Raw genomic sequence first — 27168 nt, forward strand, 5'->3', positions numbered from 1 at the left:
GACTGGTTGACTAGATCCGAATGAAGTACTCTCCACTGCCTTGATCCCCCCGGCCTGGCCTGCTGACCTTCTAGGAAATGAGAAGAAGGGAAAGACAAACAGTGCCCATAAGTTTTCAAACAGAAAAACAAGGGAATCTCCCAGAGCCATGAGGAACAGGCTTCTAGAGAGGGTGCCTCTGTCCTTAATCCGGTTAAATTCTCCTATGAACTATCTAAGCAACTAAAAGTACCAAGCCATCTGGATTTAGTCACTCAAGGAGTTTATGTTCTTCTAGCCTCAAGTTCAAATGGCTCTCATGACACAGCTTCCCAAATCCCTTGCTTCTGCTTGTCTACGTGTCTCATGGAGCCCTGAGAAGGATAGTGCAATCTTTTCAACACTCACAGCATCCTCTTTACCATCCCTGGAGTGCTCAATGCTTTCCTAGTTATTTCCAAATTTCCCTGAGACCTCGAGGAAAACTTTGATAATCTCATTCACTTACAGGTGGCCCCAACTAATAAGAGCTGCTGCCTCCACCCCATAGAAGATTTACGCTAAAGATTCCATACCCCAATGTGAGCTCTTAGATCCTAATTTGTTATAGACAGTCCAACCCACAACATTCTCTTCTGGGAACAAGTCCCACCCACATAAGGAATCAGTCCTCTGGGTCAACTTCTAACCCAATAGACCACAAAAACGCTCTCTTTAGGAAGTTTGGAGTTGACCAATAGAAAACTGAAGGGGGGGGGGTTGCTTCTGGTCACCTGAAGTGAGGGGAAGAACTCCTAGAGATGTTGAGTCTTGCAGGAGAAGAGTAAAAGCTATTATGGAGAAAGCTGATGGTATAACTGGATTACAAGCCTGCTTGGGATGAGGGGAGGGGAGGGGGGAGACTTATATTATAGAAATATAAGTTCTAGAACTGAAGGGGTCTTGGTCCACCATGCACACAAAGAAGCAGAGAATGTCAACCAGTAGAGAGGCTTGAACTAAGCAGAGGCAAGACTCAGTGAGCGTGAGAATGGCCACCTCTCTTCTGGTGCCTCATCTACTTCCGGTCCCAGACCTGTCTGAAGCAAATACTCCTTCTGCTATTTGGCCCTGAGATACCGTTGCATCCTTGACTGAGACTCCCCCATCATTTTAGTGATGCTAGCTTGACTGGGTTTCTCTCACTTCTCTTACCAGAACATTCTCGGAGCTCCTGGCAGAGCTGGGTTACTACAGAGGTGCCCAGTGATTTTGTGTGTGTGTGTGTGTGAAAACAACAAGTGATGTCAATTCACACAAATGTAGAAATGGAGATTGCTACATTACAGATTTTAGACTGTTAGACTATTAGATTCTTGAGCCTCTATGTGGCCAAAGACCTTTCTTTACTTGTTGGAAGGGTCCTTGAGGTCTAAGAGACAGATAAGACACTTATTCAGCCCAAGAGACTGGAGGCTAAGCCTAAGGGAGAAGAAAAGCCAAGCATGATATTAGAGAAAAAACAGGAGAGCCCAGGAAATGCCCAAACCAAGGAATCTAGAAGCAAATATCAAAGTTGGGGCTTGGGTGGGGCTTTAAGAGACAGGTGTAAAACCAAGAACATCCCAATCTAGCATCTGGCCAAAGATGAACTTGGCCGGTACAGTTGTGGGTGGTACCACTTCTTTTCCTTGGCTTCAGTTACCCCTTTCTCAATTCCTTTGACCTTCAAACACTGATTGTAAAATCAGTGTGAATTGACGATGATGCCCTCATTGGAACACATCCCAAACACGCGCAAACCAAATTCTCCCCTGACGACAGTGGGCAAGGGCTGATTCCTCCTTGGAGCACACTCCAGGGACTAGGAAAATGTAGCACCTGAGCGACTGAGCCATATTCAGGGATGAGTGAGTGTCTGTGGGCTGCTCCCTGCGAAAGCAGCATGGTGGTAGTGGAGATCTGAAGGATGACCAAATACGCTGAAAAGGGATGGCTGAGGAGGCAGGAAAGAGGACCCTTCCAGCCAGATGTCTCAGACGCCTCTGAACCGCCCCATCACAGCCAACATTTAGGAGCCAGGATTTACGATTCAGAATCAGGTGGAGTTTATTTGAGGGGCAAGGTTGGCGGGGGAGAGGGGAGAAGTCCTAGAGATGTTGAGTCTTGGAGGAGAAGAGAAAAAGCTATTATGGAGAAGGCTGATTGTATAACTGGATTACAGGCCTGCTTGGGGTGGGGGGAGGGGCTTGGGGGGAGACCGTCCCCCACTTAGAGTAACAAATTGCTCATACCTGGCATATTCTTTGAGTAGGAAAGGAAGTAGCGAAAATGGAACAAGAGTAAGAATAAAAAAGAATTAGCTGATATCAGATGTTTTCTCCTTGGTTTCTGCTTGCCCAGGTCTGACTCGTACAGCTTATAATTAGTCTCTGCTTGCAGATGTGTGGTTCCAAAGACTTGTGGATTAAGGAGAAACTCTAGAATTTCTCAGTACCTGACAAGTTGTAACGTGAAGAGCTACACTTAGTCCATTAAAGATTTTTCACAGTGACATTTGAGTGCAGCTTGAGAAATATGCCACCTTGCCATTTATCATTTTCAGGGCACGGGCGTCGGAAAGGAGGTTGCTATGAAGAACAAAACAAAATGGATTGCATGTGTAGAGGTGAGCTGGCGAATACTGATAAATGTACTTCGCTGAATGTCAGCAAATGTCACTTGAGAAGCCATTTGCAGCTACCATAACAGCCTCCCAAACCCAACAAAGAGTAGCAAAAACAGGCAAAATGAACTGGGCGTCTTGCTTCCGCATGAATAAGCAATCGGCCCTCTCAGAAGTTACACCAGAAAGTTGTTAAACTTGATAGAAGAAGCTTTCGCACCCATACTGACGCATGCTATAGATTGCTACTGAGGGTTGGAGACCTTGTGAGGACATCAGCACCGTGGCTCAGGGAAGGACCTAATAACCCCTTCTGTCCCAGGTGGGTGCCTTCCTTTTGTGTGCAGACAAACTTGCTGTCTCCTAGACCTGCTGGCTCGGCTCGGTTTTTCCTGTCCCCTCCTCTTGCTGCTCTCGCTGACTCTGCAGACCCCTCCCCTGCTTCCGATCTACCCTCCCTTGCGCGTGATCTGGGAGTCGTTGAAGATCTGCTCTGGGTATCAGGACTCGAGGGTGCAGCCCTCACACGCCCCATTAAGAGGAGACCCAACGTTCCACCCTTGAGCCAGATTTTCCATGTCTCCCTCAAGAAAAGGCTTTTCGGTGCATCCTCTGATCAGTCTGAAAATGGGAGTAATGAAGCCAGTTTCTGTTTTATTCTTGGTAATGGGGTCTAATACTTTGTCTACATGTGATTTAGGATTTCTGGAAGCCAAGGCCAAGTTTTCTTCGGAATTCGGCTGGGGTGGAGATGGTCCCCTCTTCCTCCTGGGCTTGGTGAGTCTCCATACTTTACTGCAGAGGCAAATGGGAAAGGAGATCATATTCTCAGAAAAGCCCTCCAGGGAAATGTGAGGCTAATTAAAACAAAATTCCAGCCCCTGTTCAGTTTTTAATCTCCGGGGGCTCCTCCTCCTTAACACAGACACACAAGGTCATCCAATACTTTTTTCCTCCTTTATACCAAGAGTCTTACCAAGTAGCTGGAATTTGTCCGGCCTTGTAAATACACCACACACACGCACAAGCGCATTGCCCACACAGATTGAGGTCAGTTCAGCTTTCACTAGAGAGATCCTGCGGTATTAGAATGTTTTAGAAGCCCCGTATTAGAATGTTTTAAAGTTTATTTATTTGGAGAGAGACAGAGATAGAGCCAGTGGGGGGTGGGGCAGCAGGGAGAGAGAGGGAGAGAGAGAATCCTAAGCAAGGTTCCATGCTGCCAGCATGGAGCCTGACGTGGGGCTCGAACTCAGGAAACTGTGCGATTGTGGCCTGAGCCGAGACCAAGAGTCGGGTGCCTAACTGACTGAGCCACCCAGTCGCACCGAGGAGCCCTTTATTGAACGTGCATCCCAGCTTCTGCCCTTCGATGTGCCAATGGATGCACTTCTTGCTTCAGACCATTCTGCCGTATGTTCAGCTTGTGTATGGTGCGGCTGAATACATTCTACACCCGGGACAAAAAGAGGCTCTTGGGAAAGCAAGCTTCCCTCGGACGAATTTGGAGAGACAGCACATGGATGTGGGGTGGAAGGTAGACCCCTCTTCAGCCACACTCATTGCAGAATGTTCCATAATCCTTAGTGTTTCCTCCTTTTGAATTAGGTGTTTCCGGGGGAAGGGCCTTTACTTAGGTCTTGGGATCGCAAAAGTCATCTGTTTACTATTGAAACTGAATTGCCCTCAACCCATTGGCTTCCATGCTTAGTTTAGGAACAAACAGTGGCTTGCTTAGAAAAAGAAAAAAGAAAAAAGTAAAAAGTAAAAGAAAAGAGGCACCAGAAGAAAGCCAGATTTCTGGAGAAGTGGAGGTGAGGGTGAAGGGGAGGAGAATGGAGATGTAAGGTGTCTTGCTGGAGGCGAGATCTATAGTAGAGCCCCACACTGCTGTGCTCAGCAAAGCTACTTTCTGAGGAACCAGTCAGTGCTGTGCCCTAATGTGAAGCACATGTCCAGGCCCAAAGACCTAATAAAGCATAAAAACGCATTCTGTAGAAAAGACAATATTGCATGTAGATTTCCCATCTCGCCAAGATCTATTTTCCGGTTGTTGTCATTTACAACTTGTATCTTAGGGCACCTGGATGGCTCTGTCGGTTAAGCGACCCACTCTTGATTTCAGGTTGGGTCAGGATCTTGCGGTTCGTGGGTTCCAGCTCCACGCTGGGCTCTGCGTTGACAGTGCGGAGCCTGTTTGGGATTCTCTCTCTCCCTCTCTCTGTGCCCCTCCCCTGCTTGTGCTCTCTCTCCCCCTAAATAAATTAATTTAAAAAAATTTTTAAACATATTTTAAAAAATAATTTAAAAAACCAAAATTTATACCTTAACGTTCAAACTAATCAGCATCTGCTTCCAGGAGAGAAAACAAAACAAAACAAAACCGTTCATAATCGATTAATATCACCCAAATCCTGCCATTGCTAGAGGCCAGAGCTGTAAAAACCCACCTTCTTGTTGTGCCTTTAAAGAACAAGACCAAACGTCTTGTAACATAGACAAGGGTGGCTGATATTGTCTCCATCTCTCAAATGAGAAAAAGTGAAGCTGGGTTGGGTGAGCCACTTTAACCGCCCCCCCCCCCCCCCCAATTAGCAGCACCACCAGGCTTCCTTGTTTCTTTTTTTTTTTTTTTTTTTCAGGCTTCCTTGTTTCTAATCCACGGGCCATTTTCAGTGGACTCTTCTCTGCTCTGTATATAAAAACCTAACAAGCCCCCTTTCACCATTCTGCATTCCAGGATGTTTTGAACAAAACATTAAATTGGTACCATAAGAGAAAGATTTGTTAAAAATAGGAAACCTCTTAGAATTTCAGTAATCCCCTCATTCTTGCAAGAATGTGAATAGGACTAGAGGGAACACTTGGCCCTTAGAGAAGTATCCCCTGAGTACGAACCCTCACTCACTCCTACCAACAAGCATCACTTTGTCAGCCCTTGACATCATCAAAATTTCAGACTTTGCTCCCTCAGCCTAATTGAGGAAAAGGTACAACATTAATGGAGGAAAGAAATAAAGAGAGGTTCAGGTTAACAGAGCAGACAGGCCAGCCTAAAAAGAAATGTTTACAGGAATTTATTATCAGACTTCTAAATAATTCCATTCATTCATTGCATTTAAGTAAGCACTTTTAAATGCCTGTGCTGTGTCAGACTTGTCACTATATCTTAATTGGATACCAGTTTTCTTGTATGTCATTCTCCTCACCATCTCGAATCATAACTCAACTTTCAAGCCTCAGCTCAAACCCCACCTCTTCCAGGAAGCCTTCTGAGATTTCTCCCATGCTTCTCTCCTATGTGTTCCCAGCCAGGGCATCCACAGAACAGCATTGTTCTGTGCTATTGACCTGTGTCCTGCGTATATTCTTCTCCCCCAACAATTATCAGCTCCCTGAGAAAAGGCCTCAGTCTTACTTATCTCTGAGATGGTCTTCCCTAATATGCTCTTGGAAATGGGATTTAAAGCAATTAAAACAGGGGCGCTTGAGTGGCTCAGTCAGTTAAGTATCCTACTTTGGCTCAGGTCATGATCTCACAGTTCGTGGGTTCGAGCTCCAAGTCGGTCTCTGTGCCAACAGCTCAGAGCCTGGAGCCTGCTTTGGATTCTGTGTCTCCCTCTCTGCTCCTCCCCCGCTCACACGCTGTCTCTCTCACTCAAGAATAGATACACATTTAAAAAAATAAATAAAGCAACTGAAAGTGGGTTATCTTTCACCCACTTGAGATTTAAGCCATCTTGGTTTAAATATATGAGAAACAGCCTTCTCCTCCTTGGCTATTGGTAGTATTCAGCATTCAGTGAGGGGTAAATATGCAGATGAGGGTAAGAGTGTGTCCTGTCTAGATAATATGCGCCCTCTCAGCAGTGGAGGCAAAATCAGACTGGTTAATTTGCGGTCAGTAAAAGAAGATGGATTATCTAAATAAGTGTATAAATCTGGTCTTTGCTGGCAGGTGTCACTCTTTTGATACACTTGGGTATTTATAGCAGTTTTCCCCACCTCTGTATCAAATAGACTTCAGGAACTTGGGGGTTGACTCCTTATCCTGGCATAATGGGAAAGAAATGGGGAGAGTTCACATTTTCTTTTCTAGAACTGCCAGCAGTGCGGCACCCAAGCTTCTTAGTACACTGACTTTCGTTATTTCCCAGAAGGAAAAGTTTGCAGTCTAGGAACTTACACTCTCCTTCCTTTATCTGTGCTCAAGTACTCACAGGGGAGAGAATACCTACCACTTCCCTCAACACAATGCGGCGAAGTTTACTGTTGAAAACTAAGATTTTGAGTGGGGTTTGTGAATGTTAATAACTTTTGATGAAGAGATTTTCTTTTTTAAATCAAGAATTCAAAAATGCCCTTCCTTCCTTCCTTCCTTCCTTCCTTCCTTCCTTCCTTCCTTCCAGCATGTAGGCCTTTCAGGGAAGCACCTTTCTTAAATTTTTTCTACCTTCTTAATGCAAAAAGTCCCCCCAAAGCGGGCAGAACGCATCACATCCGAGCAGAAAGTCAGGCCATAAAAAGCTGGGCATCCAGTCGCTTGGTAAGTGCACAGAGTTTAACAATCTCGTGTAACTGTTATTTTTTTCCCCGTGTTGAGCACTTAAAAAAAAAAAAAACTCACCTAGCATACTTCGAAATAACCTTTCTTACCATGCCAAATGTTTCATTTCAGTGCCTGTAATACTTACTTGTTTCCCTACCCAGTTAGGGAAAAAAAAATTCTGCCTCGATTTTAAGAAGAAAAAGATCTTTAAAGTTTCTAAATGTAAGAATGGTTAAAAAGTTTTTTTCCCTCTCAAATCGGCATTCGGAAAAATATATTTGTATATTCATTTACGTCTGGTGTGAGAGCAGAATTGCCGCTTTTGCTCAAAGGAAAAGGTCTTTGAAATGACACAGATCTATGTGTGCGTATTTTTAGAATTAAGACGCTTGTATTCATTGTCGTGGTGGGATTTCCTTCCAGGGGAATCCGCATTGGGGGATGTAGCCCGTCTAGGGAGCATTTAAAGAAATTTTAATATCCAAACAAAAGCGGTATTACCATTGCTATCCACTCCCTCCCCTAGAGGAAAAACAATTAATAATTTGCATATGCTCCTGACACAAATTAAAGACAAAGGGCCCCTCACTGACTGTGGTTACCACGCAGCCCTCAGCAAGCTGCACCGCCCCAGCACTGTTCTTGCTTCCAAATGAATAGCATTAAGCTCGATAACTAAAAATAGTGGATCTGGGCCCTCTGGCCTATTCCCACTGTAGAATCATGTGTCCCCAATCAGAAACATCTCCCAATCTCTCCACGAGGTTCTAGGCAAAAAGAACGTATAGTTCCAAGGGAAAAAAATACGTATATACTTTGCCCTTTTTATTTTAATGGCTAAACATTGTAATGCTAGCTAAATAGAAATTCTTGTCTGTTAATAGGTTCCTTTAGTTTGTAATAAATAGGAATGCTAATGACTAAAATTTGGTATTTGGTATGCATTAGCTTTTGTGAGCTTTTCTTTACAGTCCTCATTGACATGCAATATGGCAAGCTTCCTTTGAAACATATTTATAAAATAACTACAGTATAATTAAACCAACAAAGCCATCTTTTAAGTAAGCTTAATAGCTTGGTTTTTTTTTTTTTTTCACCTCGGTAAAAATTTATTTTAAAAAGAAAAATAGTTGTGCCTCAATCCCACTGTATATTTTATTCTGTGCATCTAATATTTCCTTTGCATCTACAATCTATGCATATCTAATTCTTTTTGACAACTATGATTACTAATAAAGTTGTCATGAAAGATATGCTTCATAGCTTCTTCAACAAGAATAATGGTTTTTTGTTAATGGAAATTGTAACATATCTTGACAGATACAATATATAAGATGTGCTTTTTTCTTAATTGTTAATGTTGCTGTGCTGAACACACAGGGAGCAGATCAACAGATATGGCAGGTAATAATCAGAGCGGATGCTATTTTGTACAAAGTGACTAAAAATATTTTAACGATATAAAAGCAATAGATAAATAAAAGCAATTATGTTTAATTTTGCTTTCGGTATGCGAACAATTTTTGGTTGTTGCTGCTGCTGCCGCGGGTGTATTTAACAGAGGAGGGAGCTCGGGGCGCCGTGATCTGCACACAAGCGGCTCTGCCTTCCTGCAGCGGAAGGGTCCTGGAAGCCGCCCTTTCTCCACCCTCGGCGGCTTCGGCCTCCCAGGGGCGCAGGGCCCGGCCGCACGCCAATTCGCAACACACAGTGGCTCAAGTTCATCAAGTTTTCCTCAATTTTGCAAACCCTTGCTGTATCTCCAAGCCTCCCTGCTTAAGACCACACGATTTCCAAAAAGGAAAAACTCAGAAGACCCCAGGCGCGGGACCCGAGCGGGCCCGGAGCGGGACTGGAGCCGGCGCTGGCTGCTTCTGCGCCTCCCGGCCCCCTGCCCGCTCCGCTCTGCCCCACGCACCTCGCTTCCTTCTTTCTCTCCGAAACTCCGTCCTCTCCGCCGAGGGGCTGCCGGGCCCCCAACCCACCTCCCGCGCGGAGAATAAACACAGTTGACATCACTGTTATAATCTTTATTTAAAACTGTTTCCAAGGTTACAAATTACCGTGCCTCGTATGCAACAGGTTCCTCCGAAGCGGTATCATTACAGATTAACTGTAATGTGCAGGATTAGAATAAAAGCATAAGGGATTAGGTAAAAGGGGGGACGCTCGAGAAAGAACGCCCGAGCGCATCTCGACCAGCCGGCGGGGGAAACCGCGTAGACGCTCTGTGTCCGCGCGCGGAGGCTCGCCGAGCTGGAGCCCGCTAGTCCTCTCCCGGCCCCAGAGCGGTCGGGGGCGGCAGTGCCGGAAGGGCCAGCGCGGCCGGAGGCTTCGGGGCGACGCTTCCTGGGCGCCAGGGACTAGGGACGGGGCCCCCGGGCTCGGGGAGGCTAGGGGCCGGGAGGCCGCGGAGGCGCGGGGAGGCCTACGGCCGGGCCGGGGGCCGCGGGCAGCGCCGCGCCCGGGACCAGGTTCCACCGCCGTGCGAAGCGGCCAGAGTGCAGCGACGGGGACAGCACGCCCACGCGGGGGTCAGCGGGTTTATCGGTGTGGCTGACCCTTCATTCAAGGTCCAGGCCTGATGGGGCCCCTTCCGGCGTGCTCGTCTAGACCCCACACAGCCGCCGCTCTCCTGTGGGGCTGGGGGCCAGGACCCGCCGGCCGCTTCGGAGCCCAGGACTTGGGCCTGGGCCGCCCGCCGAGGCCGTGCGCCCCACTAGTCCACGTCCCCAGCCCGGCCGACCCCTGCCCTGGAGCTCCAGAAATGCCCCCGAGCTCCTTCGCCCCTCACTCTGCTTCCTGGGGGGTGGGGTGGGGGTGGGGGTAGGGGCAGAGCTCGGCGCGAGGGCCCCAGCAGGGCTCGGGCCTGCTTTGGGCCACGGCCTCGGGCGGCTGACGCAGCCCCGAGGGCTGTTTGCACGTCCCGGCCGAGGGCGCGGGGCTGGAAAAACAAACAGGGCGGGCGCGGAGGCTGGGGGGCGACCGGCTGGGGGCTGGAAGGAAGTGCGCAGTGTGGCAAGAGCGCCGAACAAAGCCCTCACGGGAGCCCCGTCACCCCGCGGTGACCCCGGGCCCGCCCCGCTGAGCCGCCGAGCCCCGGGCCCTAGCCTCCGAGCAGGCCGCGCCGCTCCGCCGCCGCACGCCAGGCCCCCGGCCTCCGGGCCTCCGCCGCCCGAGCCCGGGCTCTCCTTGGGTCTCGCCTGCCGAGCCCGCGGCCCGCCCGAGGGCTTCAAAGGTGGCTCGACCGGCGGCTAAGCCTCATGCCGCCACCAAAGCCAAAAGAGCGAGGCTGGGGGGGTGACCCATGCGGAGGTCCTACGCATGGGAACAGGGTGACTCTGGAGCCGCTAAAGCCACAGCTCTGCCAGCAACCCCGGAGGGGCTGAGCGGGCTCCCAAGTGGGCCACCAAATTCGCCGAGGCTCCTGCTTCCAGGGGAAGGGCCCCCAGCTGAGGAGGCGGCGGGAGGGGACTGTCGCAAACAGCTGTTCCTCATACATATTTCATTACACAATCAGATAATGCGTCCCACCACCTTCTCAATTATTCACAGATAAACATTTTCAAGACGTTTTGACATCTGTCTTAGTGCCTGCTATTAATTTAGTAATCACTGCAGTTAAAAATGTATGGGATTTTTGCCGTCGGAGCACCTCCTCTTGGGCGCGCGGGCCCAGTGTTGGGCCGCGACGGGAAGCCTGGGCCCTCCGGGGGTGAAGACACCTTTGGAGGTGAGACGGCCTCTCTAGCGCACTGACACTGTTAATGGAAGGGATTAAATGGGGTATCTGGTTATTTTATTTTATTGTCGAAGGTGATGGTTGTCCCCTCCCCAACCCGCACACACCGCCCTTCCTTTCCTTCCCCAGTTTAGGACCGGACAACGTTCAGCCCTTTGCCCGGGGCAGCGGAAATGGATTGCGTCTACCTAGGGAGAAGCATTCTTCGGAGGAAGAGGCGGGCAGCCGGGCGGACTCATCTGGGGAGGGGGGAGAGGGGGGAGAGAGAGAGGGAAAGGGGGAGAGAGAGAGAGAGAGAGAGAGAGAGAGAGAGAGAGAGAAAGAGACGGAGACGGAGAGAGCCTCACACTATCACTAAGAATTCCTTACAACAAAAAAACCCTAACAACACAGTGCGCTCCACTCAAGAGGTCGCAAACCTCTCCGGTTTTGCCCTGAGTCCTGTGGCTCCGGCAGAGGTGATAAGGGCTTTTAGGAAACACAGAAAAATAAATTCTCTCCAGCGACCGTGCATGGGGCACTTAGGGCTATGAGAGACTGAACTGCTTTTCTGCTTGAGTGATGAATGTTACAACGACTTTAGCTACCTACGTGCGGTTTTCTAAATCATACAAGCAGAGTTTGAAGAATCTTGTAGAATTAATTGGTAAGTAGTAACAAACATCTTTAACTCTAAAATGCTGGTGGTTATGTATTATTGGAAAGGCTCTGAATAAACTACTCAAAGGGGAGAAATGCCCTCAAGGTAAAGGAGTTTGCTTCTTTGTGTCCCGAGTCTCAGCTATGGGGAATGGCAGTGACTCCCGGCTTGGGAGTGATGGTCTCCTTACTCATTTCGCTCTCTGTCATAGTCTCTTCCTGAAGCATATCAGCAGGTGGACTCTTATTAGGGAATAAGGAAAACAAACCTGGAGAAAGAAAAAGGTCTTGGAAGAAAATGCCCTTCCAAGGAAGATTGAGTCTAAAATGATTTTCACTCTTTATTGTTTAGAACATCTACAAGAACAAACACTACAATTTCCAGGAATTAAATATATCTTTGGGAAAAATTGAAAGGACACAATGTTTGTCCCCCAAAGGGAAGAAATCCTTCCCTACTCATACTCCCAGCCCCCCTCCATTTCTAGGGTAACCACATTTGTTTAAAAGTGTCCTCCTGCAGTGTTTTCCAGATGGTTCATCTCTTCTTCAGGAGACAGACCTTCCTCTGCCCCCTTGGAGGGTGGTCATCCGACTTGCTGGCCCAGAGCATCCTCTTTTTTTTCTCTTGTTTTGTCTGAAAGAATCTTCCCAAACTTACCCTCTACTTTCAGAGAGACAATTGGGGAGGGGAGGGCATCATTGCATCCAGTGTGCCTGCCTCTTCTGCAGGGAAACCATGATGGCTACTGTCTGGAAGGTTCACCAGGACGGGGCAGGCGAACAGAGCTGAAACCAAAAACAAGTCTGTGCACTTGCTTGGGCCTTTCCAGGGAAGCTACTCTGGGAATCAATCCCGCCTCTTCAATCCCCCACCCCCAATGGCCTGGACGAGGACTTTCTCCTGGGACAGGGGAGTAGGTGAGGGAGAACTTCTCAATATCTCACAAAGAAATGTAGTCTAATAAACCAAATAATTCAATTTTCTTTGGAGTGCTCTTTTGCAGACTTATTTTACACAAAGGGGACTGGGATGGAAGGGAAAAGGCAGGAAGACGTGCAGATGGGCTAATGTTCTTTTTTAAAGACTAAATTTAGCATAAGAGGAGTGGAAGGGACCCTCCGGATTCTCCAACCTGATTAGAGCCCAAAGTTCCCATTAGGTATTAGGAATCTCCTGACATTGAAGTGCGCCTCTGCTCTTCTCCTCATCCTCCTTCAGAATGCAATCTCCCAAACCAATAATATAACAACAAATAAATGATGCTGATCCAGATGGATCTTTCCTGGATTGCCCTCTTCTGGGTGTCTCTGACCCAGAGCAAGGGGAAAGGGCCAGCTTTGGGGTGGAGGAGGTGCTCTTTGTAGGTAGTCTCCTGGACTTGACCTGAAACCTTTCACGCAGTCGGCTCAACAAAGTTTTTCCCTCGGGAACCAACGTCCCTCTAGCAGGAAGCCCTTGGCTTCACAGCCTGCATCCTCACTCGGTGCACTCTCCCGCTGTGGCCGGGGTCACTCCGCGTGGGCATTGTGGCTTTTGTCTGCATCTGGACAACCGGACCACGCACTGGAAATGTCTGTGGACGTTTCTTTTTTTCCTCAAATTCTGTTTTCAGTGTTCCTCTAATTCCACCGCGTGTACTCAGTTACAATTGCATGTATGTTCCCTGTACTTACTGTCAGGTGACTCTGCTCAAGCCTGACATGCGACCTGCTGGGTCTGCTTGGGGAGGAAGGTGTGCAAGTGCAAACTTGGGCCTTAGGGTGGAATGAGAGGTTAACAGGGTTTCCTAGCCGACCCTCTAGGCCTCTCTTACATCTTCATGTGCCCAACTTCTCAACTTTCCAGGAAGAGGCAGACCCTCCAAGGATCCTGCCTCCCACTCCCTTCTGGAAGGGTCGAAACAGCCGCTGGGACTGGTCTTGGTGGATTTTGGCGGGGCCAAATGGTGGGGGGTGGGGGGGGGGAGGGGGGGTTCTCTAGGTCTCCTAGAGGCTCGAGACCCCGCTCCATCCCCGGGCCACCAAATGGCCGAAAGAGCCCCAGGATCCTGGGGAAGGTGCGGGACCCAAGAGTGGACGTGACGGTGCCTCTCGGCCAGCGTTACGAGTCTTTGGGGGCGAAGCTCTCCTCCTAGGCCTCGTGAGAGCAGCCGTATTTGTAACTGGGAACTTGTCTGGGCCCGCCCCCTCGGCCCCTCCTCCCGCCCCCACCTCGGAGCTCTGAGCTCAGCAGGCAGCGGGAGCTCGGGGTCCAGCCATCTCCAAGCACCTGGGACCACGCCGTCTCTTGAAGCCTTTGGAGTGGGTCTAGGGGGCTGGAGTGGGGAGAAAGGTGGCCAAGGTCGTCTGGTAGCAGTCTTGCGTTGTATACCTCTGCTGGGAGCCGCTTTGCCAGCCCGCCCACCTTCTAGTCTCCGGGGCCGCTGGAGGGTTGGCCTGGGGAGTGCGGGGGTGGGGATGGGGTGTGTGAGTGCTTGCTCGCCTGCTGCTGCAAGCGATGCTCAGAGGGATCCTGCGGGGACGTGTGCGGTCCTGGAATCCTGTGGATGTGTTTTCTCATGAGGGTGAGGGAGAAAGACGCGGACTTGCGTCTAACTTCAGGTCAGTTTGTTGTAAAAAGCCATTGTCAGTCAGTCAGTCGGTAGGTCTGTCTCTACTGCGCAATCGCATAAAGTGAGGCCACCTCTCCCCCGCCTTCCACGCAGCCTTCCAAGTCCGGCCATAAGGCTGTGGCCCGGGGACCCTGAGGCCTGGCGAGGCGAGGGCCTGAGAGTGCGCCCGGTGTTTTGATCATAAGACCTAAGATGCCCAGGTGCCCACTCAGGGTGAAGCTATAAAACCTACGTGGGAAAGGGGGACTCAGAGAGCTACCCCCGCACCCAATGCAGGGTGAAGTTCCAATCAAGGCGCGCGTTGAACCTGCAGACCTGGCATCTCATTGCTGACCCAGCCGGGGATCGGATTGTTGGCGGCAAGGGAAGGAGGGATGGGGAGTTAGGCTGATTCAGGATGGAGGTGGAGATGGCAGGAGGGGGGGGAGGGGAGGAAAGATGACTGGGTGGGGATGTGGGGTGGGGATGTGGCTGTGGGGCAGACTCAGCAACGGCTTTTCGCCCTGCTTTGAGGAGGTGCATCGGGCTGTGCCGTTACCACCACCCCCCCCCTCCACGCCGGAAAATAAAGCTAATGATGTAGTAATTTAGGAGGGGTGAGGGGCTGGGCGAGAGAAGGGAGGGTGGATGGGGAACGCGCTCCCCAAGAGCGAAGGCAAACAGCTGTGGAGGCGCTGCCCAGGGCTCAGGCTTCCCAACAGGTTAGCTAGACGGGGATCCACTCGGCATTTCGCAGGAAAGGGGGGGGGGGGAGGCTGAGTGAGAGGGGGAGAGAGCCTCAGAAGAGGACAGAGGGAGGGAGGGAAAGAGAGAGAGGAGCGAGAGCGCGCGCCGCGCAGTTTAAAAGGAGACACTTACACTTCCTAATGAATATTTATCCGCCGCTGCTTCCTGCTCCCGGCTTCCCTTACCTTTCCGCAGGTAAGATCCTCCCAGAGCCCCAGCCCTGGGGGCTCTCCCAGCTCCCCCCGTCCTTCTCCGGGCACCGGTGGCCAGGCGGCAGGGCTCTTGACAGCCGGGGAGCTGGGGAAGTAGGAGGGTGGCTCTGCTCGCGGCTCGGCTTGCGCGCGGAGGCTCGCGACCCAGCACTTGAAAGGTCCGCGTGCGTGGGTTACCTGTGTGGAGTGGGTGTGAATGCGTGTGTAAGAGTGGGTGACAGAGAGCATGTGAACCCGCGAGCGCGCGCGCGCGCCTCTGTTTCCCGCGCGCTCCGAGGACATTTTCCGACTTTTCACTCGGACGCCGGGGATTTCTTGCCTTTGCCTTTCTCAGCTTCCCCCTCCTCCCTCCGCTCGCCCCCTCCACCTCCCCCACCCTATCCCCACCCCCGGCTGCCAAGAACCCCTTCTGCGGGCTATTGTACAGCCGGCGCGGGCTCCCCCGGGCCGGATCCAGGGTCTCGAAGAAAAGAGGGTGTGTAGTTGGGTTTCTGCCTTAACCCCACACACAAAGGCCGCCGGGCCACGGGGCCCCCCGCCCCCTTCCTGTTGTCTCCGCTGGCGAAATGCTGCGGCGTGTCCTCCCATACTCAACCTCTCCCACCCCCTGCCACACACACACACCTTGGGGTATCACGGCCCACAACGGAGCTAAGAGTGATTGGGACCTGGGGGTACTGGGTGGAGCCTCGCGGGGCCCTCCAGCCAACAATCCTGAGCTGGAACCGGGGGACCGAGGACCCCCAGGGAGAGGGTGCCTCTCATCGCCACTACCACCATCCTCCCTGCCTTCACCCCGGAAAGGAGCACGGGGTTTCGGAGAGGCCCGGGGGTGGGGTGGGGGGGGGGGACCTGGGAGGGAAAAAGGAAGGAGGCCGTGGAGGAGCTGATAGTATGACCAGAATTTTTAAGTGGACTTACCCGGCCACCTGTTGGGAATCCATTTGGGGTCGGTCAGTTCCGGAGCTGCTCCAAGTGGACACACAAAACCAAAAGCCGAAGTTGGAAAAAGAAAATTCTTTCTCTGGCCTTGCCCTGGAGCGGCCAGTCAGGCTAGCAGCTCTGCGCTAGGGTCAGGGAGCTGCAGAGCCAAAAGCACCCTTGCCACCCCAGTTCCCTTCATTCCGTGGCTCCGAGGCCGGGGGTCTCGGAGCCCGCGGACTCGGCGCTCAGGGCCCAGCGCTCGCAGTTCGGCTTAAGCCAGGACAAGCTTTCTAAGCCCTGCTCAGAAGTCAAGAGCAGCAGCGCCGCCGCCTCGGCGCGGCCTTTCATGACGCGGTCGCTCCTTATTCTTGTGCCTCGGCCTCTCTGGTCGCCCCCGGACAAAGCCACCGGAGCCCCGCCGCTCCCTTCCCGCTAAATCCCCTTCGGGGTCAATGCTCTACCAGCACCGGGCCGCGCGCTTCTCCTGCCAGTGGTGTGGTTCTTAAAGAGCCGCACCCCCCCCCCCTCCGTCCTGCGCGCTCCCCCGACCCCCGCCTCCCCGCCCCTCTCCTCTGGATCTAGCCCCCCACGCCGACGCCTTAGGTCCCTGCTGCCCCGACCGAAGCCTGCGGACTCTTAGCCCCCTCCCTTCACCTCCTCCCCTGAGCAGTTGGTGGGCCTGGCCTTAGGCTTTACCCCGCTTTAGGTCCCCTTTCTCTCCAACATCGTTCATCCCTCGCTTGCCCGCTCCTACCTTTGCCCTTTGGATGGATCAAGACCCGGGCACCATCTTGCCCAGTGCAGAGATGATCCTTAAAGATCGTCAGTTTGGGCTTAAATTAGGGGGTCGTGGGATGGGAAATGGGGCGGGGCATGCCAGCTGAGCTGGGGGAAAGAAAGAGGAGCAGACCAGATGGACTTAGAGGCTCTGCTATCCCAGGGCCTTGCTGGCCTGTCGGCAGAGGGTGAGGACTGGCTGGGTGCCACTCATTCCTAGAGGTGGCCACCCTGGGATAGGGTCCTGAGGCTACCAACCTGGTTAGCCTGCTGTGTATCTGAGGGATTGTGGGCATGTGGTGGGGGGTACCTCTAGAAGTCCCAAGAACGTGGGTCTGCAAGAAGCCTCTTCCCCAAGCCCTCCAAAGTCCAAGAACTGGGTGCGCAAGAAGGGACCTTTAGTGACACCTGTCCAGGCAAAAGGGCATGGGAAGGGGCAGAGAGGGAGTCTACTCCTTTTTCAGAGGACTGAAACACAACTGGTCCTGGGCCTCCTTAGATTCGCTGGCTTGTCACTTGCCCCACGGAGGCAAGGGGAAGTAGATGGTGGCTTTGGTCCTCCTTCCTTCCAAAGTACCCCCTTTCTTCCTCCCCTTCGGGCTTGTTTTCGTCCCATCTTGCCCTAGCAGCAAGTTGGTCCTGTACAGGGGGGCCCTGCTTCAAGTGCTTTCTTTAGGCTTCCTAAGGACTGGAAGCATGAGTAAAGAGAGACCAGAGAAGGCATGGTTCTCTGGGGGAATGGGGGCTGGTTCAAGGTAGGCTGTAGTGCTGTAGTTGCCAGTGCCGACTGTGTTTGATTGTTTGGGGTCTGTGGTGGAGAGGCAATGATGGTTTGAAGAGGAGCGTGCCCACCCCTGCTCAAATTCACTCCCCAGCACATCCGTTCTGGCTCTCCTAAAGAGATCCCTGCAAAGACATAGGCAGCCTCCCGGGCAGTGGAGCCCAAAGGAACGTGGTGTGGGAGGAGGGTGGAAAACGGACCCTCCCCTGGACATCTGCCCTCTGCCACCCCAACATTAGTCCAGTGCATCTTAAAGGAACCCGGGTAAATGGTTGGAAATTGGCCTCTTGGGAGAGGGTGGCAGTGCACTCCCTGGACTGGAACCTGAAGCCACAACCCTCCTCCCCAGCCCAAAAGACTCACAACCCCAAAGTCTCCCACCTCTCTCCCTCTTCCACCTGGGTCACTACAGCCAGCTGGGACCCAGCTTGGGCCCACTCTCCTGGGCCTGGCAGTGGGAGGTGCGGTGGCCCAAGACTGAGCCAAACTTCTCTTGTTTGAGGATGTGGGGGGCGAGGAGGCCTTCAGCGGGCGGTGGGGCTCATTAGGCAGAGCGGGGTGCGGAGAGGTGCGCAGCGCCGGCCCCGGAGGCCGCCTTTGAGCGGTCGGGGCAGCTTCATTAAGCAGCGCTAACAAGGCATACAAATGCCGGGCCCAGCAGCTTTCTTGCAATGCCGGAGCCTTAGCAGGGCGCCAAGCTAATGAGGGTCACTCAAAGGGGCTGATCAAATATTCAAATTTCCCCGCACGCCAGGAACTTTTATGTGCGGAGAAAGTTGAGGCAACTGAGCTGTGTTTACTGTCCCGAGCGACAATTGCTCGGAGCGCGGGTCCCCGGAGGCTAAGGCGCGGGGGGGGGGGGGGGGGGGGGGGGGGCGGAGGCGCTGGGAGGGAGCAGTTGTTGTTGTTGTTGTTGTTTTTCATTCAAAGGAAAGTAATCGGGGTCCTTGAAGGGTTTCTCGGCCTCCCCGCCTACGTGCTGCGCTCCCCTGCGCCCTCCTCCGCCGCCCGCGCCTGGCGCCTCAGTTTGCAGCTTGCGGGGAGGCCCAAACAGCCCTCGCCTCCCGATGTCCTGGGGGCCGGAAGGGCCGTTGCCCCCCGGGACGAACCGGCCTTACGGAGCTGAGCAGGGCCTAATGGGTGCAGCTGCTCCAGCCGGGAGGCTTGCAGACCTCTGGGCTTTCCCGGTAACGCCAAACACGAAGTGAGTCCTCAGACACCTCTCCCGGTGGAGTTGAGACTGCTGGGGTCGGGGCTGATTTTGTAAATAAATGCCCCGCAGGTCCTAGCAATAGAAAGACACTCTCCAGCTCAAACGCCCTTTCTCCCCGCACCACCTGTACGCAGTCCTGCCGGTTGCCTGGCCCAAGATTAAAGCAGAGACGATGGGGGCAGTTTTGTGACCTCGGCCTGTATGGGCTCCAAGTCCCAGATCAGGGAGTCTGAGCGGCCAGAGGGCAGGGGAGAAGTATGGGCCCCGCGGGCTGACCCATTCATCCGGATCTCCACGCTCTGAGAGACCCAGGGTGCTGGCGCCCCCCTGCGCGCCACCCCTTCCAGATGTCCCTCAGGCTCAGCTCCCTTCCCTCGCTCTGCTCAAAGCCTCGGGCCCCCAGAGCGGCGTGAAAGGCGCCCGGGCCCCGGAACCCGAGGTCCTTCTGCTCCTACGCCCCCTCTCCAACGCCCAGCGCCTGGGAATTTGGGAGGGGAAGCTCGGGTGCTCCACAGTCCCCTCCCCCACGCGGCCAGGGGGACCTACTAGACCCGGACCCTATGGAGCCTGCGCTCCCAGCTCCAGCGGGAGCCGGTCCAGTCACCCGCGCGTAAGACCCGCCGCCCCGCCTCCCCCCAACACCCAGCTCTCTGGACTCTCAACTTACAGGCTCCCGGAGGCGGACATCGTGCTTCGGGCCAGAGGGGAGAGGCGCTGGCGGCAGCGGGGCCGCGAGGCTGGCTCCCTGGGCGGCGCGGAGCTCGCTTCTGCGGGGAGTCTGACAGCCCGGGGCTGGCCGCCGGCCCCGCCGCGCCGGCTCTGTCCCGGCGCACAAAGCTGCGCGCCTCGCAGCCGCCCTCCGCCAGGCTTTGCACTCCCGAGTCGCGGTCGCCACCCCAGCAGGCGAGGTGCGGCGCGTCTGCAGGCGCCCCGGGCCGAGGCTGGGGGCCGGGGTGTCGCCGAGCGGAGCCTCGGCCCCATTTGCCTCAACTCTCCTTGAGTGGCGACGGTTTTTGATTTCAGCACTTTTCGGCAGAGCCCGCGGCACCTGCCCAGCCTCCCTCCAGGGCTGGCCGGGCTGCAACGGGGAGAGGCTGGGTCGCCCCCACCCGGAGGCGGGGGTTGTGAGGACGGGGAGGGGACTGGTTGGGTTCACCCGCCCGCCCGGCGCCTGGGTCCTCGGCTCCAGGGGATGCAGTTTCGGGGTCACGAGCTGCTTTCAAAAAGTTGAACACAATATTCGGAAACCCACCCGTAGGAATTCTCCCCCCACACGCGGCACAATACCCACTCCCCTCCCCTTTTTCATTCCTTCCTCCCCCGCTTCCTCCTCCTGCCCCTTCCCCCTCCCACCCCTCAGCCTATAATCCTTCCCCTACAAGAGAAAGGGATCGGGAAGAAAAGATGAAGCGTCTGTTTTTGTGTCCCAACCTTAGGGCTCTTTCTGGGCCCGCCGTGAACGACCGCCCAGAGCTTCGAAGCTGAACGGAGAAGTCCTCGCGGTTGGAAGCAAGATAGTTGGAAGGGAGAGATCAGCCGAAGTGGGACTTGGCGGGTCTTCCCTTTGAGCGAATATTTCTCTGTCTCTGTCGTGGGGTTTAGGACCCGCAACCCTCAGCTGCCTGGGGCTGAGCGGGCTGGTATCGTCCCCCACGCCCAGTCCAGACCCTCCCTGCCAGAGGAGAGACTCCAACAGCAACTTGCACTTCTCTTTCCAGGAGGCCTGGCTCTGCAGGAGTCAGGGCCTAAGCAGGGCCCGAGCTCAGGGTTTCGGGGTGGGACGCTCACAGCCCTAGTCACGTTAGGTTTCCCATTTAAATTCTCGCTCAATCTCTTTCTCTCCTCCCTCATTGAGATCTCCAAAGTGGTGTGGACTCTGTGCCTCGCCCCCCGATCTGCATCGGAATGTAGAAAAGATCTTTTTTTTTTTTTTTTTTTTTAAAGAGTTTTGAATTCCTCAATGATTTTTCTTCTGGAAAGGCAGCTTAGGATAATTATTTCAGCTTTATTGAGGGCAGATTAGTTGAAGTCTGGACGCTGCGTTTCAATACGCGTTGTACACGGGCCGACAATGTGGGCATTGTTGGCTACTGTGTGTGAACTCATTCAAAATATACACTTTTTAACACCAAACCGAGTCCTGTCTAAATATACACAGTGCTCAGGGGAAAGACGTCTCTGACCCCGACAAATCTGCGTAAATCACACTTCCATAGTTACAGAGGCCTCACAAAGGGAGACCCCGCTAAAGATGCTGATTACATCTTCTTAAAAGCAACATACCTTAGAATAAATACCCCTACCGGCCCCTGGGAGTGGGGGAGGGGGGGTTGCCGTGGCCAGAGGGAGGAAGGGCTCTCTGTATCCTATGGACTTTTTGGGGTCTGTTTTAGGTTTGTAATGTTACTTTGCTTAGGTAAATTAGTTGTTTTTTTTTTTTTCCTTTAAAATATGAGCAAACATGCAATGTTCAGGCCTATCCGCTTCTTTGGGGAAGCCTCCAAAGTTTGACTGTCCTTCTGGGGCTGGTAGGCAAGTCCAGAGCTTCTTGGAGGAGTAGAGGTAGCAGGCATTTCAGGGGGCTCCAGAGGGTTCCAGACTTCTCAGCTCCCAGGGGACACAGCTGAAGTCTAGGGGGAAACAAAGACGTGGCTTGCCTTTCAAGATAAAAAGAAGTGTACTGTTATTTATGCTGGTATTTTAAAATACAGGGCAATAAGGGAAATCAAAGCTCCTTGACCCGGAGCTGAGGAAAGAGAAGCCGGCCGAATCCAATGCAGATGAAATCGAGGCAAACGTGGCCGATGAACCAGGACGGGGGAGGCCAGAGCGGCTTCCAACACCCTGGGGCCTGAGCTCAGCCTCTCAGGCGCCAGGTGCCCCCCGAAATCCGGGAACCCTGCCGCAGCAGCTAGGGTCAGCGTGCGGTGGGCCCCATGATCTCATCTCTTCTTTCTTCCTCACCAGTATTAGTGCTCACATAGGCAGAAAGAGACAGCCCGACGTGCACACCGTGTGCAAACCGTGCCTGCTCGGCCGGCCCTCGGGCTCTACTTGAGGGCTGGCCTTCGGCCTTCAGGCGGCATGGGGAGCCTCTCACTTCCCGACAAAAATCCCTTTAATTGCTCATCCCATTCAACAACTCTATGCCCACGGCATTTTGAATTTCTGGATCAACTTCTTTGGGGAAGAGGGAAGAAGGGAGCTGAGAGAGACAGACAGAGAGAGAGAGAGAGAGAGAGAGAGAGAGAGAGAGAAAGTGGCGAGATTAAGAGTTGCAAAGATTAAAAAAAAAATCTCTTTCTCCCCCTTCTCCCTCTTTCCCTCCTCTCCCCCTCCCCCCCCCCCCAACTCTGGGTAAGTGGTAAAACCGTCCTTACGTTCTCGGTATTGATTGGCAGGGCTGACAGTGATTGGCAGCGGTTGCCGTGGCAACGCCACAACGACACGCCGCAGACCAATAGAAAAGCGAAACAAAATGTTTCAATGCTGCACTCACTGTGGATTTAGGGGAGATATTATGAGGCTGTTGTCATTAGGGCGATTGCTGTGGAATCGCTGAATCTTGACTCGGCGGTGGTTGGCTCTCTCTCTCTCTCTCTCTCTCTCTCGCTCTCGCTCTCGCTCTCTCTCTCTCTCTCTCTCTCCCTCTCCCTCTCCCTCTCCTCTCCCTCTCTGTCTCGGGTTCTCTGCGCGCGCGCACCGGGCCGCTCTCCTTCCTCCCTCTCTATGTGGCTGCGCGGGTGTGTGTGTGTGTGGATGTGTGTGGGGTGTGGGTGTCCCTTACGCCCTTCCTCCTCCCCCTCCTCCTCCTCCTGCTTCCCCCTCCTTTCCTTCTCCTCCCCCCTCTCCTCTCCCTCCTCCTGGTCCTCATCGCCCCTCTCCTCCTCTTCCTCCCCTCTCTCTTCCTCTCCCTGAATTTTCTCCTCTCCTCTCAGGTCAGTCCATGGTATTCCGCTCCCCCCTAGACCTCTATTCCTCCCACTTCTTGTTGCCAAACTTCGCCGATCCTCATCACCGCTCCCTACTTCTGGCGAGTAGCGGCGGCGGGAACGGTGCGGGCGGCGGCGGCGGCGGCGGCGGCGCGGGCGGCGGCGGGAACTGTGCGGGAGGCGGCGGTGCTGGCGGAGCAGGCGGCGGCGGCAGCGGCGGCGGCTCCAGGGCCCCCCCGGAAGAGTTGTCCATGTTCCAGCTGCCCACCCTCAACTTCTCGCCGGAGCAGGTGGCCAGCGTCTGCGAGACGCTGGAGGAGACGGGCGACATCGAGCGGCTGGGCCGCTTCCTCTGGTCGCTGCCCGTGGCCCCCGGGGCGTGCGAGGCCATCAACAAGCACGAGTCGATCCTGCGCGCGCGCGCCGTGGTCGCCTTCCACACGGGCAACTTCCGCGACCTCTACCACATCCTGGAGAACCACAAGTTCACCAAGGAGTCTCACGGCAAGCTGCAGGCCATGTGGCTCGAGGCGCACTACCAGGAGGCCGAGAAGCTGCGCGGCCGCCCGCTCGGCCCGGTGGACAAGTACCGCGTGCGCAAGAAGTTCCCGCTGCCGCGCACCATCTGGGACGGCGAGCAGAAGACGCATTGCTTCAAGGAGCGGACTCGGAGCCTGCTGAGGGAGTGGTACCTGCAGGACCCCTACCCCAACCCCAGCAAGAAACGCGAACTGGCGCAGGCCACCGGCCTCACTCCCACACAAGTAGGCAACTGGTTTAAGAACCGGAGGCAGCGCGACCGCGCCGCGGCGGCCAAGAACAGGTCAGTGGCGGGCCCGCGGCCTGGCTACCGTCTCCCGGGCTGGGGAGGGAGAGAGGGGTTGAAATGGGGGCGGATGGGGCAGGGTGCCAATGGCTGCCGGGCACTCGAGAAGCCGCGACCCCTGGCCAGTTGGAGAAAAGTTTCTGCTTGCCCAGACGCACAGAAGAGGGACGGTCAGCGGGATTATTGGCTGCTTTGTCGGAGAGGGGCTTTCGGCAGGGTGGAGAGAGAGAGGGAGAGAGAGAGGGAGAGATCCTGAGTGCCCACGGCCCCTGGTCCCAGCCCTGGGCACCTTAGCCCTGCTGCACCCTGCTACCTGCTCAGCCCTTCCACAGCTCGGCACTCCTCTGGAGCCTACAGACAGGGAAGGAAGGAAAGCAGTCCTTGCCATCTGGTTCTTATTTCCATGCATTGCAAAAACCCAGGAGGAATCCACAATGTCATGGAAAGGAAACTGAACCTGGGTCTCTGCCACAAAATGAAAAAGGTCGGTGGCCACCTTTGAGCAGGCCTTCATTGCAAATTGCCTGACGGGAAGCAAGAAAATCAGGCTGGGAGTAGAAAGGCCGTGTGTGTGTGTGTGTGTGTGTGTGTGTGTGTGTGTGTGTGTGTACATGCATGCAGGTGCTAGCCCCCAAGCCTCAGTCAAGGAGCATCCCCTTGGTACATTAACTTGGGAAGCCACCAGGAATAGGAGCAACCCCACTACCAGCAAGTTGGCCACAAAGTCACAAAGTTGACTGGGCTTGGCCAGTCAGCAGACTTGGGCCTGGGGGAAGTCGGGAGAAAAAGAACTAGAAGAAAGAGGAGGAGGAAAGGGCACGGAATGGGAGGGAAGGGGGATGGGAGGAAGTTGGGTAAAAGCCCTGGTAAGGAGCCTGTGTCCCTACCTAGCCTGCAAAGGCTCTGGGCCTGATGTACCGCAGGGAGCGGAGCCCCAGTTGCTGACAGTTGCCGGGGGCTTGAGGCCCGGTGTGAGTTCCCGGAGTGAGCGAGTGTGTTTGTGTTTACGTGGCCCAGGCCTGAGCCCCGCGCCCTCTCACCCTTGCCTGTAGAGCCACGTTTTCGCCTGAGAGGGGGAGTTCCCCGGGGACCAGGGGAAGGCCTCCTCTTAGGAACTCAGAGACTCTAGGCTCGGGCAGCGGCTGCCTGGTGCGAAAGGGACAGACGGAGACTGCTCTGCACCCGCTCCTGCCTTCTTCTCTGCTTTCTCTCTTGCTCCTCTTCCCCACTTTTTCCGCTTCCGGCTCCTCGGTTCTCTCTTCCCCTGCTCCTGCGCTCAGCGCAGGGATTCAGAGAGCAAAGCCAGCGTGTCCTGCCCGGGAGAGGCTGCGGACGATCACCCCGCAGCTCTGGGTGTGTTTGGGGGAGCTGGGACAGGAGGCGCTGCGGGGACCGACCGCTCCCGGCAGCCGGCTCAGTCTGAAGAGTCCCAGGGGCTGGGGAGGAAGGAAGAAGCACCCTGTCCCTCTCAGACTTTTGCTCCTTCGGGACGCTGCATCCGGAGGCCTCCCCAGGCGTCCGGCCTCGGGTTCTACCTCTCCTCTGAGGCCGGCTGCGAACTGGGAAGCTTTGGGAAGCTCCAGCGAGCCTCGGGAAGGAGAGAAGGGAGCCGAGACCGGCGCTGGGGGGCTCTGCAGCCGGGTGCTTGGAGGCGGGGGTGGGGGTGGGGGGTGGTAGCGAGAAGTAATGAGCGCAGAGAGCAGAGTCAGGGGTGGTGGCGGGGGGCGCGGGGTTGGGGAGATTGGGGAGCACCGGCGGCCGCCGGCGCGGGGAGGCTGCTTGACGGAGCTCTGTGGCGGGGCCGCTGTCTCAAGGGCTGGTGCCGCTCTCTGTCTCCCGCAGGCTCCAACACCAGGCCATCGGACCGAGCGGCATGCGTTCGCTGGCCGAGCCCGGCTGCCCCACGCACGGCTCGGCAGAGTCGCCGTCTACGGCGGCCAGCCCCACCACCAGCGTGTCCAGCCTGACGGAGCGCGCGGACACCGGCACCTCCATCCTCTCGGTAACCTCCAGCGACTCGGAATGTGATGTATGATAGCCAAGGCCGCCCTCCTCCCCCTCCCCCTCCTTCCCCTCCTCCTCCTTCTCGCCCTCCTCCTCTTCCTCTTCTTCCTCCTCCAGCCCCAGAACCAACCGAAATCAGGATACACAATCATACACACACACACACACACACACACACGCACACACACACGTACACATACACTTCTACCCCAGCCAAAAATATATAAAAACCAAGAAAAATAACAAACGAAACGCAAACTATCAACAACCCCGACCACCATCTACCGCCACGGCCACCCCAAAGGACCGCGACGCCGACAGACAGTCACAAACGCTGATGTTGCGGGCAGAAAACATAAAAGAGGTGACAATTGTATACTTTCTAGGACAAGCACGGCTTCTCCTTTCGGTTCCCACGGACCCGGCACCCCACCTGCATGACGATTTATTTGTATCTGGGAAAATATTCTCTCTAGTTTAAAACGATTTAAAAAGAGTCGACTATACAAAAACCGACCACCACCACGACTACAAGACGACAAAAGCAAAACAGACAAAAAGAGAAAAAAAAATAAAACCGCCATCTCTGTTCGGAATTTGTTTAAAAAAAAAAAGAACTCCTCGAGAGGGAAATAGCAAATGTTTCTCGCCTTTTGTTGCTCGCTCTCTCTTCTTTCCTCTCTCGCTCTCTTTCTTTCTCTGTTTTTAAGTCCAAGTATTGGTCAAACAAGATGCAATCTTCTGTTTTTTGTTCAGCAGACAATCATTTTCTTCGTAAGCACCTTTTTCTCTCTACTCTGTCACTGCCTGTGTGGGTACTGGTTATAAATGTGGAAAAAGAATAGTTATGACTGTAACAGATTTTTATTTTTATTTCAAAATTTTATATGAATTATGTATATCTTAATGATCGGTCATTTTCCCAGTTTGTAATATATGTGTAGAAATTGCCTGTATATGATATTGCTTTTTCTCCTCTTCCCTTTTCATTCTCTCTCCCCCCCCACTTCCTCTGCCCTCCCCGCTCACCTGTCTCTTTCCTTTTTGGGGTTCCCCTCCCACTCGGTGTTCCTGGCGTCGACTTGGCAGTCAAGGCGTGGCATGGCGGTCTGGGTTAGGCAGAGGGACCCCGTCGCTAGCAGAAGCGGAGAGTGAGACCGTAGTATTCTTATGCAAAAGCTATTCCAAGTATTTCTTAGCTGCTTTGGAGATATCTCTCACTCCCCGTAGGGCGCTTTTACTGTTATCTTAACTGCGTGTTTATCTATATGTAAAAACTTTCTAAAGCAAATACAGTATTCTCCATTTTCTTATCACTCTCGGAGACTGGTGTTTTTGTCCGCCCCTGTGCGCAGCCCGGGGGGGTGCAGCGCCCGGCCTTCACTTCCGCTCCAACTACGATACTAGAACTGGGGCAGAATTTTAAGGCTGGGGGTGAGCTTTTTCCTGGAGGTGGGGGTGGGGGTTGGGGGGAAGATGGGGGCAGGCCTTTCGGAAAAGAACCAAAGCCAAATCCTGAAGGAAAGGCTCAGAGGGCGCAGGGGGTGGGGGGCTCAGGCAGGTTTCTTCAGCAAAGATGCCAGGCCGTGGTCCGCAGGAATTATA

At 54.0% G+C, this 27168-nt stretch overlaps 1 protein-coding gene and 2 long non-coding RNA genes across 8 annotated transcripts in view; 2 read left to right on the plus strand and 1 right to left on the minus strand.

Annotated features, from left to right (window-relative positions):
• The first annotated feature begins 2676 nt into the window (after window positions 1–2676).
• On the plus strand, window positions 2677–9312 carry LOC128773509 (uncharacterized). 2 transcript variants are annotated; one of them, XR_008417829.1, is made up of 4 exons: window positions 2677–2945; window positions 3324–3400; window positions 8553–8576; window positions 8734–9312. It is a non-coding gene; the product is annotated as an uncharacterized LOC128773509 (long non-coding RNA). The 2 variants fall into 2 exon arrangements; XR_008417830.1 differs by lacking the exons at window positions 8553–8576; window positions 8734–9312 and adding an exon at window positions 7040–7352 and having other exon boundaries at window positions 2682–2945.
• Window positions 9313–11881: 2569 nt separating this feature from the next.
• LOC109278147 (uncharacterized) lies at window positions 11882–20569 on the minus strand. 2 transcript variants are annotated; one of them, XR_008417832.1, is made up of 5 exons: window positions 20233–20569; window positions 19469–20014; window positions 17970–18873; window positions 16028–16072; window positions 11882–15283 (listed from the first exon to the last, which is right to left on the minus strand). It is a non-coding gene; the product is annotated as an uncharacterized LOC109278147 (long non-coding RNA). The 2 variants fall into 2 exon arrangements; XR_008417831.1 differs by having other exon boundaries at window positions 16785–18873.
• The window catches only part of SIX3 (SIX homeobox 3), a 101082-nt gene continuing 88898 nt past the window's right edge, over window positions 14985–27168 (plus strand). For 3 of the 4 annotated variants that reach the window (XM_053890652.1, XM_053890654.1, XM_053890655.1), the window contains exons 1-3: window positions 14985–15089; window positions 22740–23556; window positions 25402–25561. In XM_053890652.1, the coding sequence (XP_053746627.1) occupies window positions 15035–15089; window positions 22740–23556; window positions 25402–25561 (1032 nt within the window). In that variant the 5' untranslated portion in view covers window positions 14985–15034. Of the gene's footprint in view, window positions 15090–22739; window positions 23557–25401; window positions 26880–27168 lie in introns of those variants that run through there. The other variant, XM_053890653.1, reaches the window with a different exon arrangement.

The sequence above is a fragment of the Panthera pardus genome, unplaced genomic scaffold (genome assembly GCF_024362965.1).
Source record: "Panthera pardus isolate Hobbes unplaced genomic scaffold, ASM2436296v1 HiC_scaffold_25, whole genome shotgun sequence".
Classification (NCBI taxonomy): Eukaryota; Metazoa; Chordata; class Mammalia; order Carnivora; family Felidae; genus Panthera; species Panthera pardus.